The 16,179-nt window shown below is 58.2% G+C and overlaps 2 protein-coding genes across 2 annotated transcripts; one reads left to right on the forward strand and one right to left on the reverse strand.

Moving 5' to 3' along the window:
• Positions 1 to 1,172: 1,172 nt before the first annotated feature.
• Positions 1,173 to 6,880, reverse strand: GPR142 (G protein-coupled receptor 142). The gene is given in 4 exon segments (XM_014736594.3): positions 1,173 to 4,896; positions 5,581 to 5,739; positions 6,663 to 6,714; positions 6,716 to 6,880. Coding segments are annotated over 4 exon segments (1,125 nt in total). The 5' UTR covers positions 6,758 to 6,880; the 3' UTR covers positions 1,173 to 4,024.
• A 4,180-nt stretch (positions 6,881 to 11,060) lies between these two features.
• BTBD17 (BTB domain containing 17) lies at positions 11,061 to 16,077 on the forward strand. Its single transcript, XM_023652102.2, has 3 exons — positions 11,061 to 11,336; positions 12,972 to 13,248; positions 14,738 to 16,077. Exons 1-3 carry the CDS (start codon positions 11,108 to 11,110, stop codon positions 15,810 to 15,812), a joined length of 1,581 nt encoding a protein of 526 aa, XP_023507870.1. The 5' UTR covers positions 11,061 to 11,107; the 3' UTR covers positions 15,813 to 16,077.
• Positions 16,078 to 16,179: the final 102 nt, after the last annotated feature.

Here is a 16,179-nt window from a genome sequence, read left to right on the forward strand (position 1 = left end):
AGCCCAATGCAGGGAGGAAAACGCTGTCGGAGGCGGAAGCAAGCAAGGGAACCGAGGAAAGCTGGCAGACCATGTACTTACTTTCCAGCCGGAGGAAGGTGTGGGTGGCGGAGGGAAAAGGGGGCCAGCAGCCCAATCACGATATGAAAATAAAGAAGACTTTTCTGAATGCAAAGGTCCTCTCAGTGTGGAATTGAAAAGATCTATAGCAGACTCTGGGAGCTTCTTAAAGAAAGACAATTGTCCGCGGACACCTCTTCGTCAGGGTTTAATCAAAAACGTCAAGATCTTCCAAGCACCCATGAAAAAAGGAGAGGTCGGGCTTAAAGACACAGGACTGATGGAGAATCCTGCTACACTGGCCAGAAGGAAGAGAAAGGTGGAGGGACACGTCATCCCAAGCTGAGAGAAACATGGATACACAGCCAAACTAACGTTTCTCTTTAAAATAATCATAGTGTTACAGGCTGAATTGTTCCCCTCCCCCCTAAATTCACAGGTTGAAGGCCTAACACCCCTGGACTGCAGAATGTGGATTTAAAGAGGAAATTAAGTTAAAATGGGGCCATTAGGGTGGGCCCTAATCCAGTCTGGCTGGTGTCCTTATAAGAAGAGGAAATTTGGACCCACAGAGACACGACAGATGCGCCAGCACAGAGCAAAGACCAGCTGAGGACACAGAGAGAAGACGGCCGTCTGCAAGCCAAGGAGAGAGGCTTCAGAAGACACCAACCCTGCCCACACCTGGATCTCGGACTTGAACCTCCACCAGTGTAAGAAAATTAATTTCTGTCGCTGAAGCTGCCCAGTCTGTGGAACTTGGTATGGCGGCCCTAGAAAACTAATACACATAGCTATAACAGACCCGAAAACAATTTGTCAACCAACTTCCAAACCAGCAAAAATGCTATGTAGGCTTGTGAAGAAGTGAAAGATGCTTGAAATATACCTGCCCTCCAACATTAACAAAGGGTTGGTGACGGAACGGAGGATCCACGGACAAACCGGACAGCGGAGGGGGAACTGTAAGAAGAAACAGAACTTCAGAAAGGAGTTCCGTGAGCCGCAGCATTTCAGCAGCTGGGCTGGTGGAGGCCACACGTTGCAGCCCGTGCTCCTCCGGAAGCCGCTGAGAGTTGAATGATAAAAACACATAAAGGAAACAAGAGCAGTTCTAATCATACTTTTCATTTACATTTCAGTGACATGCTTATAAAGGGATGATGTCTTCGTTTTATCAAAGGTTACAAAAATGTTAAAAAGAAACGGTTACCTAACGCATTTTATTAGGAAAATATGACATCGGTTCTCAAATCTGATAAGCCCAGGACCACAAAGTTATAAGCGATGCAAAGCTGCCCCACCTCTAATCTTCTGCACCTGAGAGCACCTGAGGGCTGATGGGCAGAACAGGCACTGAACCAGGAGCCAGCAGACTTGGGTCCGGATCTCACTGTTGCCCTTGATCAGCTTAGGGCCACGTGCACATCCTTTAACCTCTCTGTGCCTCCGTTTCCTCAGTCTTTGAAACGGTTACGATACTCAGGACACAGGGTTCATTGAAAACACTGATGTCGCCTCAGCCTGTGTGTACAAGTGAAGTCACGTTAATATTAACACCCAGGTTCTGGCGGCTCGAAGCCCCCACCTGTGCCAAACTCCACCTGTCACAGTAGAGCCCGCCACCTGTTTCTGGAAGTTCCAGTTGTCACGGGTGCTCAGGAATGAGGGAGTGGATCTTTCTGTCTCCTCGAGGACAGCCCACCAGCCAGCTGAAGAGGCCTCCTGTCATTGGTCTTGCCCCAACCTCGGTTGCCATCCCTGAAAATGCTCTTCCCTGATACTTGGTGGCTCCCCTGCAGGGTCCCCAGGGGTTTCCTGCAGAATGGGAAGAAGGTCCCTCCTCCACAGTGTTCCATTTGGTTCTGCATCAAAAAGGCACCTTTCTTCCCAGTGCCTCCTTCTACAGGGTGGACCTGGCCCCTCCGGTGAGCTGGGGGAGGCATCATCTCATCCTCCAGTAACCCCTTCTCCCCCAGGGTACCCACACTTGCACCTCCTCCTCCTTAAGCAAGGAACAAAGCCCTGATGATCAACTCCTGCCCGTGGACACATCTGTGTGCACAAGGGGGAGTCCTCCATGCCCAGAGCCACTCAGGGTCAGCCCAGACCACGCACTGTGGCAGAAATAGTGGGACTTACAGCTCCTCCATCTTTTCTCTGAAACTTTCGGACCAGACGTGTCTCAGAATTCAGAATCTGAGCCAGCCCTGATGGCCTAGCGGTTAAAGTCTGGCGCCCTCGGCTTCAGCAGCCCCAGTTCTGTTCCCGGGTGCGGAACCACACCACCCATCTGTCAGTAGCATGCTGTGTCAGCAGCTCACATAAGAGAACCAGAGGAACTTACAACGATACACAACTATATCCTGGGGCTTTTGAGGGGAAAGAGGAAGAAAAAAAAGAGGAAGATTGGCGACAGATGTTAGCTTAGGGTGCATCTTCCCCTGAAAAAAAAAACAATTCAGAATTTTTCAGAATAGAGGAGGGCCATGTGTGGCCTATGCTGTGTATGAGATCTCGGTTCTAGCAGGGCGTGTGGCTGCCGCGCATAACTACACCCGCTGACAGTCTGCAGCGGGTCGCAGGTAGCAGGACCGCGTCACGACAGAAATCCTCTTGCCTCAGTTCAGGTCAGGTTTTGCCACTAAATGTGTTTGTGACAAACTCAGGACAGATTTTCAGAGCTTTTTGGAGGTTAGAATTACGGATAAAGGATTGAGGAGCTGCCGCTTCCTGCTTCTGGGTGTGGCTGTGTCCCTTCCTGGACATCCTGCTCTGGGGAGAAGTCGAGAGGGAAGGAGGAAAGCCGAGCATTTATTTGGCACTGACAGTGTGCCCGGCACACATCAGGCTCTTTTGCCCATGTTGTCCCATTAGGGGGCTGGGTGCTGCTGCGGGCCAGGCCTGGACCTCCCATTCGGGGGAAAGGTCAGCTCGGCCTGACTGGGCAGCAGAAAGCAGCCCCAGCTCCCTGCCGGCTAATGTGTTTACCCAGCGCCCGGAGCAGGTGGGAGGTCCATCTGCTAATCTCTCCCAGCTGCCCCTCTGGCTGGTATCACTGCTGAAAGGAGAGCAGGGGCCCTGGAGAGGCTGGGGAGGGGTGGAGCAGAGCCCCTCAGGGTCTCAGATCAGCTGAGCCATGTCCTTCCTCCCTGAGATGGGGAAAGAGGCCTTTCTCCAGTGGAGAGGGCTTGGTGGGCGGGGCTGAGTTATCCCTTCCCATCCTCCGGGGCCCCTGGGCTGACAGGTATTTCCTTTCTCTCCTGGTCACAGCCATAGTGAAAACCGCAGGCCCAGGGCTGATCTGGGCGCCTGAACCTGTTCCGGCTCCAGGGCAAGGAGTTAAGGGAATCAAACCAGGATGCTTGAGACCCAAGGGGGTTGTTGCCCCAGGGCTGGGGCATCAAATCTGCTTCAAGACCACCCCCTTTCCCAAGGAGTCCCTTGCCCATCACTCCGCCTGGCACGTTTGGTTCCCTCAGCCCAGGAAATGCCTGGAATCCTGCAGAATCTTGCTTTTCACCCTGGTGTTGCCACTGGAAACCAGAGAAGTGATCAACTCAGGGAATGAGAGGTGGGCTCCAGGAAAGGGGGTGGGCAGAAACAATTCACATTCATTCATTCTTTCCATCCATCCATCCATTCATCCAACATTAATTTAGCCTTCGTAATGTGCCCGGCGAAATGTCCCTTGCAAAGGAAAGCCCATAGCAGCTGACATCATTAGCCTGTACCTGGCAGAGCCCTTTCCTTGTCCCAGGAATGGGAATTGCTGGTGAAGCTAATGTAAGAGTTGGAGAACTTGTCCTCCCCTCTACCTCAGGAGCCACCCCCAAAGGAAGGAGCCTCTTTCCCCACCCCCAGACAGCAAGTAGGGTGTTGATGAAGTCTTGTGGGCACAGGCACAAATGCCCCAGCACATCGGGCCCTGAGCCACCCCAAGTTCCCCGGCTAGACCCCTCCTCTACAATTCTGCCCCTTTGAGGAGTTCTGGAGGCTTCAGCACAGGCTCCACCACCATGTCCTCTGGCCGGGCTCCCAGCGTACAGACCAGGCGGGCATCCTGGATGACCTCTCGCACAGTGGCCCGGAAAGTCTTGCTGACAAAGCAGTAGAGGCCAAAGTTGACGGCTGTGTTGAGCATGGCTGCCATGTTGGCCACATCCAAGGCCAGGTGGACCCTCCAGTCCCGGTGGACAGGGGCCACATACAGGTGGTAGAGCATGACAAAGATCCGGGGTGCCCAAAGGAGGGCAAAGAGCGTGGTGATGCCCAGGAGGATGGCTGTGCTCTTGCCCACCCGGGGCCGCAGCCCACTCTGGCCCCTCCTCCGTAGTCGGCAGATGATGGCCGAGTTGGCCACCAGGAAAACGCCACAAGGGATGAAATAGACGGTGAGGCAGTGAGCCCACTTGAGGACCTTGTCCAGCGTGCTGGGGGGGTCTGTATCCCTCCACACGTCCAGCCACCAGTAGAAGGGGATGCCAGTCAGCAAGGCAGCACTGAGGACAATGGCGATGGCCCGGCGGGCCCGGCCTAGGGATGAGGCGGCCCGATGGTGCAGGGGGTGGCACATGGCACTGTACCGGTCCACTGTGAGCAGGACGGCGATCCAGACGGAGGCGTGGTTGGCAGCGAACTGCAGGATGTTAGCCGTGCGCACCACAGCCTGGGGCACCTCTCGGGCCAGCACTGCTCCCTGCAGGAGGAAGCCCACGAACACGATGACCACCTGGGTGACGACGTCTGAGGCCGTGAGCGCCAGGAGGTAGTAGTAGGAAGGCTTCCTGGTCCTGGCGGCGAGGCGGCCCAGGGCCACTGTGGTCAGGAGGTTGACTGAAGACCACCAAGGTCACAGAGGGGAGAGGTCAGAGGCATTAGAAGGGCTGCTCAGACTTTGCCTTCCAAGGTGTCATCACAGTCCCTCCCCATCTGCTTGTGCCGGAGGCTGTGCAGGCTTCTCTATTCCTCTCTCCAGGCCCTTCTTAAAACCTACTTTGTCAGGAAGGCTAACCAGATGAACCCTGCTCTGTCCTGTGGCATTCCCCTCTCCATCCTTTTCCAGTATTCCACGTCCTCTGTGATGGAGGTTTCCCTGGCAATGGGCGGGGGGCAGGCGGTATTCCCCAAGGCCAAGACCACCTATCCTTTCCTGCATCCATACCCCCACCCCGACCCCCAGCTCTGCTCTCGATGGTACAGGAAGCTCTGGACTCAGCTGAGGGCAGTCCTGCGCAAACCCAGCCATCCTAGGACTGTGCCCACTGCTGGGGTAGGAGGGGGCTCTCTGCTTGCATGAAACTTTGGGTTTAGCTCAAGTACCCCAAATCCTAGCCCCTCACCTTTACTCCTCACTATGCTTTGTTCCCCAGTGACCCAGATCACCCCCATAAAGGCAAGGGGAGCCCTGGGATCTATGGTCCTGGGTCTCGGGGGCCAGCACAGAGGATTGGCACCCATCAAAAGAGGACTCCAATTTCTGGCCCAGCCCAAGACCCCGGGCCCCAGCTCCCCACTCACCAGGCAGCCCCAGGCCCAGCAGGATGCTGTAATAGATGACAGGGATAACACCAGCCACACATGGGGACCTCTCTTGGATCTCCGGCCAATGGCTTTCAAGCTCCTGGCTCAGCCCACTGCCATTGGGTGTGGGCAGCGGGGTCACTCTTGGCTGGCCATCTAGGAAGGGTGGAAGGGCGAGGTTAGAACATTATGTCTCCTTCCAGCCTGGCCTGGCAACAGCCCCACCTTGGCCCTGACCCTGAGGTCCTTATTCATCCCTGCTGTGTGCAGACCCCATGGTCAGACCCGGTCAAATGGCAACCTCTATTGTCAAGCCCTTCCCAGCCCTCCCCTGCCCCCGCCAGCCCCTGAGTGGCCAGGCTTCCCCATTGAAGGGAAGAAATCCTCAGTGGTGGCGTTTCTTGATAGAGACAAGTTCTCAATTGCATTGCTCCCAGTGGATCTGCAGCCTGGAAAGCAGGGTCCTGAAACAGGCTGCACCACACAGACGTGGGCAGGGGCGGGGAGTGGGGGGCAGGGGGCACTTGTGAAAATACAGGGCCCTGAGCCTCACTGAAGGCAGTCTGAGCCAGAAGGTCATTCCAGAAGGTCTGGAGTGGGGCTTGAGCAGCTGTGCTTTTAATAAGCTTCTTGGGTGATCATAACCCACTATGACTCTCAACAGTTGCACAGCTTTACTAACATAGCTCTTTAAGGAGAGATGTCACCAGGGTGCCCTCTTTTCTAAGCTAAAGAGCATCCCTATTCATAGGTTAGCCCTACTGGAGCTAGAATGGCCTTGTTTAAAGATGGGGAAACTGAGTCCAGAGGGGTAAGGTGACCTGCCCGCGGTCACACAGCTGGCTTGTGGACCGTCTGGAAAGAGGACCAGCCACATGCTCTGCCCGGCTCAGACACACTTTAGGTCTTTGGGTTTTACCTTCCAGCTTTTGATTTCCTGCGGAAGCTCCACCTCCACCCCCACCCCTAGCCCACCCCTCATTCATCCTCAGCTTCGAGCTCCCGTCCCCAGCCTCCAGATTCCTTACCTGTCCTTCCACCTTACTCCCCTCACCCCCAACCAGTTCTACATACTTTACCTGTCTCTCCTCCCTCAAGCCTCATGCTCCTGGGTCCTGAGTGCTGGGTCACTTTGCGGCTTTTTCTGGGGGTCCCTGCAGCTCCCTCCCAGCATCGCCAGCTGCTCCCACCCCCACAAGGCTCTCCAAACAGCTGTTTGCCCCACGGTTCTTCCAGCGGCACTGAGCCGTCAGGGTAGAGAGCTGGACTAGGGGGAGGAGGGCGGTGGAGGAAGAGAGGGTGGGGCTGACGTTCGGGGGAATGAGTCTAGACAGCAGATGCCACCTGGAGCAAACCAGGATCCCCTAGGGTGCACAGGCAGGGAAGGGGTCAGGCTGGGAGGGGGGCCTTGGGGTGGGGGCAGTGAGGTGAAGAGGCAGGATTGGGGCTCTGGAGAGGCTGCCTCGGGCCCTGGGCACTCTGGGAACTGACGTGGGCTCAGCAGGGCAGTCACGCCTGGGGTGGGGGGCACTTTAGGGAAAGATTCAGGGAGCTAACTCTGCAGGCACCAAAGAGAAGAGGGCACGTCTGCAAGGAGAGCTGGGTAGAGGAGCGGCCGCCATGGGCAGGGCCCAGATCTGGAGAGAGGCCGCATGGGCCAGTTTGCAGAGTCAGTCCTGCAGCTGTAGAGGGCGGTGGGACGAGGAGGAGGCTACCTGGGGGGCTGCTGGCCTGGAAGAATGGTGGAAGCTGTGCACAGTGGTGGCGGTGACCACCGGGGAAGCTGCCCAGGCTGCCAGCAGTGCTGGGAAACCAAGACCCAGTGGCTGCCCACAAGCTGCTGTTTTCCTGGCGCTGGTGAAGTGGACCATCTCTCCGGGAATATCAGTCATGGCAAATAAACACCAGCCGGTGCGGCGAGCACTCTAGGGAGGCTGGAATCTGCGCCTGGCTGGCTGCCCCCGACCCTGGAGACGGCTGACCACTGGGACGGTGTGTGAAATGACTCCGGAGGAGAGCGGAGGCCCAGCCCGGAATTGCTTTCTACCCCTGCCCTCTGGGCACGTAGCTGAGCCGGCTTCAGAGCTCCCTAAGTCGGATCCCACCACTGGGGCTGGAGCCACCTCAACCTCACCCCCATCCCCGCCTCCATCCCCGCCCTGGGCACTCACAGCCAGGCCTTGCTGCTCCCTGGTGGCCAGCCCTGACCCTGCTGGCCTCTGAGAGTCCACTGGCTTTGGCCAGGTCCTGGGGGTGGCACAGTGGGACTAGAGCAGGCACTACTCACTCAGGTCCCCAGGCAGAGCGTCCGGGACACCAGCCCCAGAGAGCGCAAGTAGCACCAATAGGTCCCCAGGCTGCCACCTCCCTGCACCTCGAGGCTATGGGTTGAAAAGGCCACATGTGAGGGCTCTACCAACATTTACTGCACACCGACTCCGTCCCTACACTTGTCATCCTCATGGCAGCGCCACAAGCTGACTCTGGTTACCTCCATTCCACACCAGAGGGGACTGAGGCCACAGAGCTAGCATGTGGCTGTTGGAATTCGAACTCAGGTTTGTCCCTCCCCGAGAGCTGTTTGCTTGTCACTCCCTCACACAATCTTCTCTGGAAGAACAGGAGCGAGGCAGGGAGAGGCCACAGTGAGCTCAGGCTTCACAGAGGAGGGGATGTGGATCAGACGGACAGCACTCAGACAGGGAAGGGCATTCCAGTCAGGGGAACAGCATGATGGAGGGTGCTGAGGCAGGAAAGTGGGGTTGCGGCCATGATGGGACAGACTGGTGCGGGGGAAGCTTTCCATAGCGTGTGAGTTACTTCAGGGAGATCCCTTCTTGGTTATCATTAGCACATCCCCTGAGTACGTGGGGCGGGAACGTACTCTCAGTGTTGGAGGGCACCCTAGCTCAGGAAGGAGATGTAGGGGAGACTGTGGTTCCGGCAGGGCTGCCCCTCCAAGGTGAGTATTATGTGGTCCAGTGTCTGATGCGCCCGCTCTAGACGTTCGGGGACTCCTCATCCTACCCCGAGCTGGCAAGAGCTTTCTGTTGCTTTTACTGCACTCTCTAGTCCTTGCCCACCAGGGATCGGCTTCCCAGAAAAGGCAGCGTGGGGTTGTGGAAAGAAAGTGGAGCAGAAAAGCGCCATTTGAATCCTGGCTCTGCCCGTCCCGGCCATGAGACCTGAGACAAGTCACTCAGGTTATAAACATTCTTACCTCCAGCAGGAAGTAATCCCCCTCTCTGGGAACTGTTCCTGCCTGTGAGCTCAGCAGACTTGCTCTCAAGGAACAGTGGAGATTCCAGATCCCCAGGGCAAATAAAACAGAGCGTGGCAGGTCCTCGCTCTCAAAGGCCGTGCAGGGCGATTTTCCTCTTCCCCACTCCAAGACTCTCACACATCACACACATGCAGGCACACACGTCCATGCACACACACACCCATGCACACACATGCATACAGTCCATGCACACACACGCCCATGCACACGCACATACATACACGCTCACACACACACACACGCACACGCTTCAGCAATCCTTGGACTAAGAATATGAGAACAGACAATGCCTGTTTTTGGAAAGCCAGTTTCTAAATCGTTAGAGGAGGTTCAGGGATAACGAACATTGGAAATAGCAGGGGTTGGGGCCTCTCAGAGATGGGGAGTCAGAGGTGACCCCCCTGGGTCTTCTTGGTAACCTGGGGCCTCCCCAATCCCTGCACACTTGAAATGCCACCCGTCTAACTCTAGTGGGGAGATCTTAGCTTGGGGTGGACAGGACAGTTGTTCAGGATGCTCAGAAAACATTCGTGCCCTGGCTCCCAGGTGGACCATGGCAGATTCCAGTGCAGGTGGCTACACTTATAGGAAGACTGAGGCAGAGTCTCAGGAGGCTGGAGTTGAGAAGCTTGTGTACCAAAAGACTGTTTTCTGAGTAGCGCATTCTCTTGTCATCATCTCTTTATCATCAATAACATTCCTTTTGAAAAGTGTTATGCTTGAAAGCCAGGACGCCCTCAGAGGCCCAGATCACCCCACCTTCACAGTGAGGCTCCGTCTTGCTGGGCTGGGCTGGGGAGGTGGGGCAGCCCACAGGAAGGGCAGGCGGGCAGCCAGTGGGCGAGGGATGGTGGAGCTGGACAACAGGAGCCAGGAGTGAAGGGCAGGGCAGCCGGGAGGGGTTTCCGCTGGGCTGGACAGCTTCATCTCTGCCAACCCGGACGAGGCAGGTGCCAGACCCCATTCCTGCTCTCTCTGTGGCTCGAGAGAGAGGGTGGAGCCGTCGGGTCTCGCTGCACCAGCCAGGGGCAGAAATCAATGCATCGAGCTGGGCTCTGGGATCCAGAGAGCAGGGGAGGGTGGGCTCTGACCCATTCTGGTCAAGGACTTAGCCTCGGGAGAAACTCAGGAGCCCCCACTTTAGTTCATCAACCTGGAAGAAGTCCCTCCCAGAAGATCTGGGCCAGGCCCCTCTCACTCTCGGTAAAGGTGAGGCCTCAACTGCACCCACCCACATCCCCTCCCCCTGGGCTCTAGACCCCACCCTCCTCTCTCTGTTCCCTCGGTTTTAGAACACTCCTCTGCACTAACTCAACGAGACTGCGACCTAGCTCTCTGCCTTAGTTTCTCCTAGTGTCAAGGTGGGCACCAGGTCTGCTGTGTGTCTCCTTGGAACTCTGGGAAGGGAAAAATTACAGTTGGAAGTTGGAAAGAAGCTATAAAAGCAGCCTTCCAGCGAGGTGAACCTAGAGACCTGAGGCCACTTGAGAAGGGGAATTAAAGGAAGGAAGTGATGGGGCAGCCAGGTGCCCACCTCAGCATCTCCAGTCTCCACCCCCAGGTTTGGGCTGGCTGTGCAGGGGGCTGGGCTGCCTGTTGAGGGCCCATGCAGCAGTGCACTGAGGAGCGTCCATCTGCTCTGTGCCCAGCCCTGCCATCTTGGTTCACTTTGACCCTGGGGCGGGCCGCGGTCACAGTCACCTTGGAGCCTCCCTAAAGGCCTATCACCCTCCGCAGAGCATGCCGGGAACATTCTTTAACAAAGAGCATGAAAACCCCATGTTACCCCACGGGCCCCTATCCAAGACTTTTGCCCTCTTCGCTGGAGAGCCAGCCCACCCCAAAATGGGAGAGGGGGAGGGGTAGGAGCCTAAGCTGCCTCTCCCCTCTCCTCTTCCAGGCCCTTCCTTTGCAGCCGGCTCGCCATGGCACTCCAGCCAGGATGCTGCCAAGCGTGCTCCGTGCCAGGGCGGAGGCTGCGCCTGGGGATTGGGGGAAGGGGGTGGGGACCCTCTGGGCTGGCGGCTGCCAAGGGTCCTGGAGCCCCTTGCCTGCCCTTTGGAGGGCCTAAAACTTCCCAGGAGAGGAATGACTAGCTCTGCTGGGTGGTAGGCGATGTGGGGGAGGGTGCCGGATCTGTCCCCCTCGGGGGCCCTCAGGCAGCACAATAGCCCCTGGGGCTGCCACTCTCTGGCTTAAGTGGTTGCCCGGGCAACAGCTGGGGCCAGCTTCCACCAATCCATGGCAGAGGCTTGGTGGGGGGAGGGAAGCCAGCTGGGAAGGGGGTGCTCTCCCCTTGCTGGATCCTATATAAGGAGGAGAGATGTGAGCGGAGTGGTCTGGGCTTCGCTGTCCTTCCAGCAGACTCGGAGCTGGGGCACAAAGATGCTTAGGCTGGGCTATGCCAAGCCTGGGTCCTGGGGCAGCTTCTGGGCCATCCTGACCTTGGTGGGCCTGGCCACTCGTGCAGGTGAGTGGGCAGTGGGCAGGGTGAGGAGCAGGGAGGAGGGGCAGGGCCTTCCAGCCCCAGCTACACATGGCTGGCAGGAGGCGGTGTCCAGCTGGCCAGGACAGACTTGACTGGATCAAACCGCTCATGGACACTTCTCCCCGGAGGGAGAAGGGCAGCCTGCCTCGGACAGGAGGGGGGTTGGGCCGGCAGGCAGGGGTCTTCATGACAAGAACACCCTTTCACTGTCCATTGTCCTAGGCAGCTGAACCCAGGCAGAAGCCGAATGGGGTGCCATCAGCATTCAGGTCCTTCAAAGTGACAGCTTGGGGAGGCGGGGCTGAGAAAGTGACCACCTGCTCCTCTCGCCCTCCCTTTCTCCCTCTGTCTCCCTCTCTTACACATGCAGATGCTCTGTTCTTGTGTGAGTCTTCTCTCCAAAAGTCCACACGTGCCACAGGCGTGCATGTGTGCATGCATACGTGCATGTATGTGTGTGTGTGCGTGTGTGCATGCATGTCAGATATCCCCTTGCCTCCCTCTGTGAGGTTCCTTACACCGTTCTCAGCTTGCGGAAGCTGATGGTAGCATTGTCTGTCACTGAGTTTTCTGTAACTGAGTGCATGTCCCCATCTGACCCTCACGGCGTCCCTGGAAACATGGCAGAAGGACCCAGCCTGGCCAGCCTGGAAGGGGATGCCTACCTCGACATGCAGTGACTGCAAGAGTCCCATTCCAGCACCAGGTGTACTTTCTCTGGTCCCCTCAGGCTGCCGGATGAGTGTGGACTTCTGTCTCACAGATCGGGACTCAGGGGGGCAGCTGGGTCTGGAAACAGCTTCCCTTCCATGCCTGCAGCTTCGGCTCATGCTCCACCCCTCTCTCCTGCCACTCAGTGCTCCAGTCCCCTACTCCTCCCCCTGCTCCCAGCACGCCAAGCTCATCCTCTTCAGCCTTTGCAGGGCTGGTTCTCTGCCTGGATGCTCGTTCTCCGGCTGGTTCCTTGTCACTTCTTCAGGGAACCTGTTCCTGGTTCCTGCACCTAAAGTAGCCTCCACCCCCATTACTGTCACCTCCCTGATTTAGCACAATCTGAAACGACAGTTCTTATTTGTGTACTGCACGTGTCCTTTCAGGAGCATCAGGACCCGGCTTGTTTTGTTCACTGCCATATTCTGAGCTCCTGAGAGAGTGTCTGGCAGGCAGTAGATGCTCAATAAATATTAGTGAAGGCACCACTTCTGACAACTCCTCCAGGGGGTTAGGTAGACGATTCTTCAGGAAGTGAGCAGTGGGGACCAAGAGGTTCCTCAACCCTCAGCCTGGGGATCTGGCATCATGCAGACCAGTTCTCGGCATCCTGTCCCACGCTGGTTCATGACTTCTCCCTGCCAGGAATCCACCCCCTTCCAGGACCATCCTCTCAGGGTCCGCTCAGGGTCAGGTTCACAACCTTCCCCATTGGGACATGCTTGTGTGCACACACACTCATCCACATACTTCATGGGCACAAACAGGTGCTCACACAGCCTCCCCAGGCCCTCCTGCCCTCTGCCCACACCCAAGCACACCCGTCTCCAGCTGGTCCCTCTGTGCCCCTAGATTACGGCCCTGAGCCTGGGTGTCTTTTCAAGCTGTGCTGTGTTCCTGCTGCAGCCCAGAAAGCTGACGGTGGCGGGGAGGCAGCGGGCACCTCCATCAACCACTCCCAGATGCTGCTCCAACGCTTGCAGGAGCTGCTGAGGCAGGGCAATGCCAGCGACGTGGTTCTGCGGGTGCAGGCTGCAGGCACCGACGAGGTCCGAGTCTTCCACGCCCACCGCCTGCTGCTGGGACTGCACAGTGAGCTGTTCCGGGAGCTGCTGAGTAACCAGAGCGAGGTGGTGCTGGTGGAGCCCCGGGACTGCGCCGCCGTCTTTGACAAGTTCATCAGGTGGGGAGGGGATAGGCTGGGGGCGGGGGGGAGCTTCATCTCTTCCCAAACCCCTGGCTCCTCCACTCCCAAGGTCAGGGAAGCCCTGGCCCCTTAGAGGACCTGATGTCCATTCTCCAAAGGTCATTAGGATGCTGGTACCACCACCTCCTTCATCCCTTCTCCCACCGCCTTCTGGCAAAAATGCAGCACGACTCCCCTGCCCTTGCCTATAAGCTCTGCATGGTTGGAGGTCAGTTACCAAATGCTCTCAGAGCTGTTTCCAAATGGCGGCCAGGAGAGCTTTCAAAAACTAGATTCCTGGATTGTCAATTTCAGGTTTGGGGTTGGGCCCAGCAGTTGTTTTTCATTTTAAGGCCTCCACGTGATTTTGATGTCTGGCCTGGTTTTGAACCACAGAGCTAGGGAGCTGAAACAGTTAGCTAGCCCACCCAGCCCCCCTTCCTGCCAATGCACTGCACAGGGGGCACCATTCACACTGTAGTCTGAGAAAGTAACTCTGTTTTAATGGCTTAGACAAGATGGCTGCAGAATTCCAGTCATCACTTCCAAGCTCCAAGCAACAGGAAGAGGGATAGAACAGAAGGGCAAAAGGGTCCCCCCGACCCCAGAGTTCTATTTAACCAGCCTTCCCCCAATCCCATATTGTGCCTCCACTCATATCTCACTGGCTAGATTTAGTCCCATGGCCACATCCGCAATCAGGGAGCCTTGAAAACATCTTTCATTCCCAGAGGCAAACATGGGGCCGCACCGCAGGAGAAAGGGGAGACACAGGTGTCAGGGCAGGTATCTGGCAGTTGCTGCCATTACCCCATTGAGCGTGTACCAGTAGGGACTGGCAGGAAGGGTGAGCAGAGGGACAGCAGAAGACAGAGGCAGAGAGGGAGCCAGCAAGAGTGATAAGGGATAATGAGAGGGGAAGACAGTGAGAAAGATGAGACAGCAAGAAGTGGGGAGGGGAGAACGGGATCACCCTGCGTGGACCGCCTACTTTGTGGCAAGGACCGCTCATCCTCCTCCAGTTGTCACAATAACCCTGTTAGTCCCCGTTTCCTAGATGATTAGCTTAAGGTTCAGTGAAGGTGAGCGACTTGTCCATTCTCATAGCAAGGAGGTGTAGGACATGGATCCGAACTCAGACTGTAAACCCCACAACGGCAGGAGCCGCGTCTGTCTGGTTCCAGCACGCAGCTCGGCACCTCGTGGACGCTCAATAAATACATGCTATTTCCATGTCCCCGCGAGAACGGGACAGAAGAGGCTGTGAAGTAGGATGGGCATGGGAGGGTCCTCGAGAGGAAAAGACAGGCAGCCTCGAGGCCGCTCCTCTCTTTGTGCCCCGACCACGAAGCTCTCCACCCAAGGCCAGGTGCCCTCTGGACACAGAAAGCGGCTCTGGGTGGGGTGTGGGTGGTGGGGTGTGGGTGGGGGTGTGTGGCGAGGCGGCTCCGCCCTGACCCCGCCCCACCCTTCGCCTTTCCCTCAGGTACCTCTACTGCGGTGAGCTGACCGTGCTGCTGGCTCAGGCCATCCCCCTGCACAGGCTGGCCACCAAGTACGGCGTGGCGTCCCTGCAGCGGGGCGTGGCCGACTACATGCGCGCGCACCTGGCAGGCGGCGCGGGCCCGGCGGTGGGCTGGTACCACTATGCGGTGAGCACCGGCGACGAGGCCCTGCGCGAGAGCTGCCTGCAGTTCCTGGCCTGGAACCTGTCGGCCGTGGCGGGGAGCGCCGAGTGGGGCGCCGTGAGCCCCGAGCTGCTGGCGCAGCTCCTGCCGCGCTCGGACCTGGTGCTGCAGGACGAGCTGGAGCTGTTCCACGCGCTGGAGGCGTGGCTGGGCCGCGCGCGGCCGCCCCCCGCCGTGGCCGAGCGGGCGCTGCGCGCCATCCGCTACCCCATGATCCCGCCGGCGCAGCTGTTCCAGCTGCAGGCGCGCTCGGCCGCCCTAGCGCGCCACGGCGACGCGGTGGCCGACCTCCTGCTGCAGGCCTACCAGTTCCACGCCGCCTCGCCGCTGCACTACGCCAAGTTCTTCGACCTCAATGGCAGCGCCTTCCTGCCCCGCAACTACCTCGCGCCCGCCTGGGGCGCCCCGTGGGTCATCAACAACCCGGCCCGCGACGACCGCAGCACCAGCTTCCAGACGCAGCTGGGCCCGAGCGGCCACGACTCGGGTCGCCGGGTCACTTGGAATGTGCTCTTCTCGCCGCGCTGGCTGCCCGTCAGCCTGCGGCCCGTCTACGCGGACGCCGCGGGCACCGCGCTGCCCGCCGCGCGTCCCGAGGATGGCCGGCCGCGGCTCGTGGTCACGCCGGCCAGCAGCGGCGGCGACGCGGCGGGCGTGAGCTTCCAGAAGACGGTGCTGGTGGGGGCGCGCCAGCACGGCCGCCTGCTGGTGCGCCACGCCTACAGCTTCCACCAGAGCAGCGAGGAGGCGGGCGACTTCCTGGCGCACGCAGACCTGCAGCGGCGCAACTCCGAGTACCTGGTGGAGAACGCCCTGCACCTCCACCTCATCGTCAAGCCCGTCTACCACACCCTCATCCGGACCCCCAAGTAGACGAGGGGGGCCGGGGGCCGGGGCGGGGCGGGGGGAGCTCGGACGCCTCCGGGCTGGGGAATAAAGGTGTGGCATAGATGGCCTGGGAGGAGCCGGTGGAGTAGAGGTGCCTACGCTGGCCTCCAGGTTGGCCAGGCACTGGCGACGTCGGAGTTGGGTGGAATCCAAGCGAGGGGCGCTAGACCAGATGTCTGCTTTCAGGACGAGATTTCGCGGCTGATTTGAAGGCAACGCTCTTGGTTGAATAAAGCGATGCTCGCAGAGACCGGGGGATGACTGAACCACCTAAATAAGACCAGCCCAAGGACGGTTCCACAGGTCTAGGGGTTCCCCGTCTTTCATTAGGTTTTCTGCGAGGACCCCGACC

The sequence above is a fragment of the Equus caballus genome, chromosome 11 (genome assembly GCF_041296265.1).
Source record: "Equus caballus isolate H_3958 breed thoroughbred chromosome 11, TB-T2T, whole genome shotgun sequence".
Taxonomy (NCBI): domain Eukaryota; kingdom Metazoa; phylum Chordata; class Mammalia; order Perissodactyla; family Equidae; genus Equus; species Equus caballus.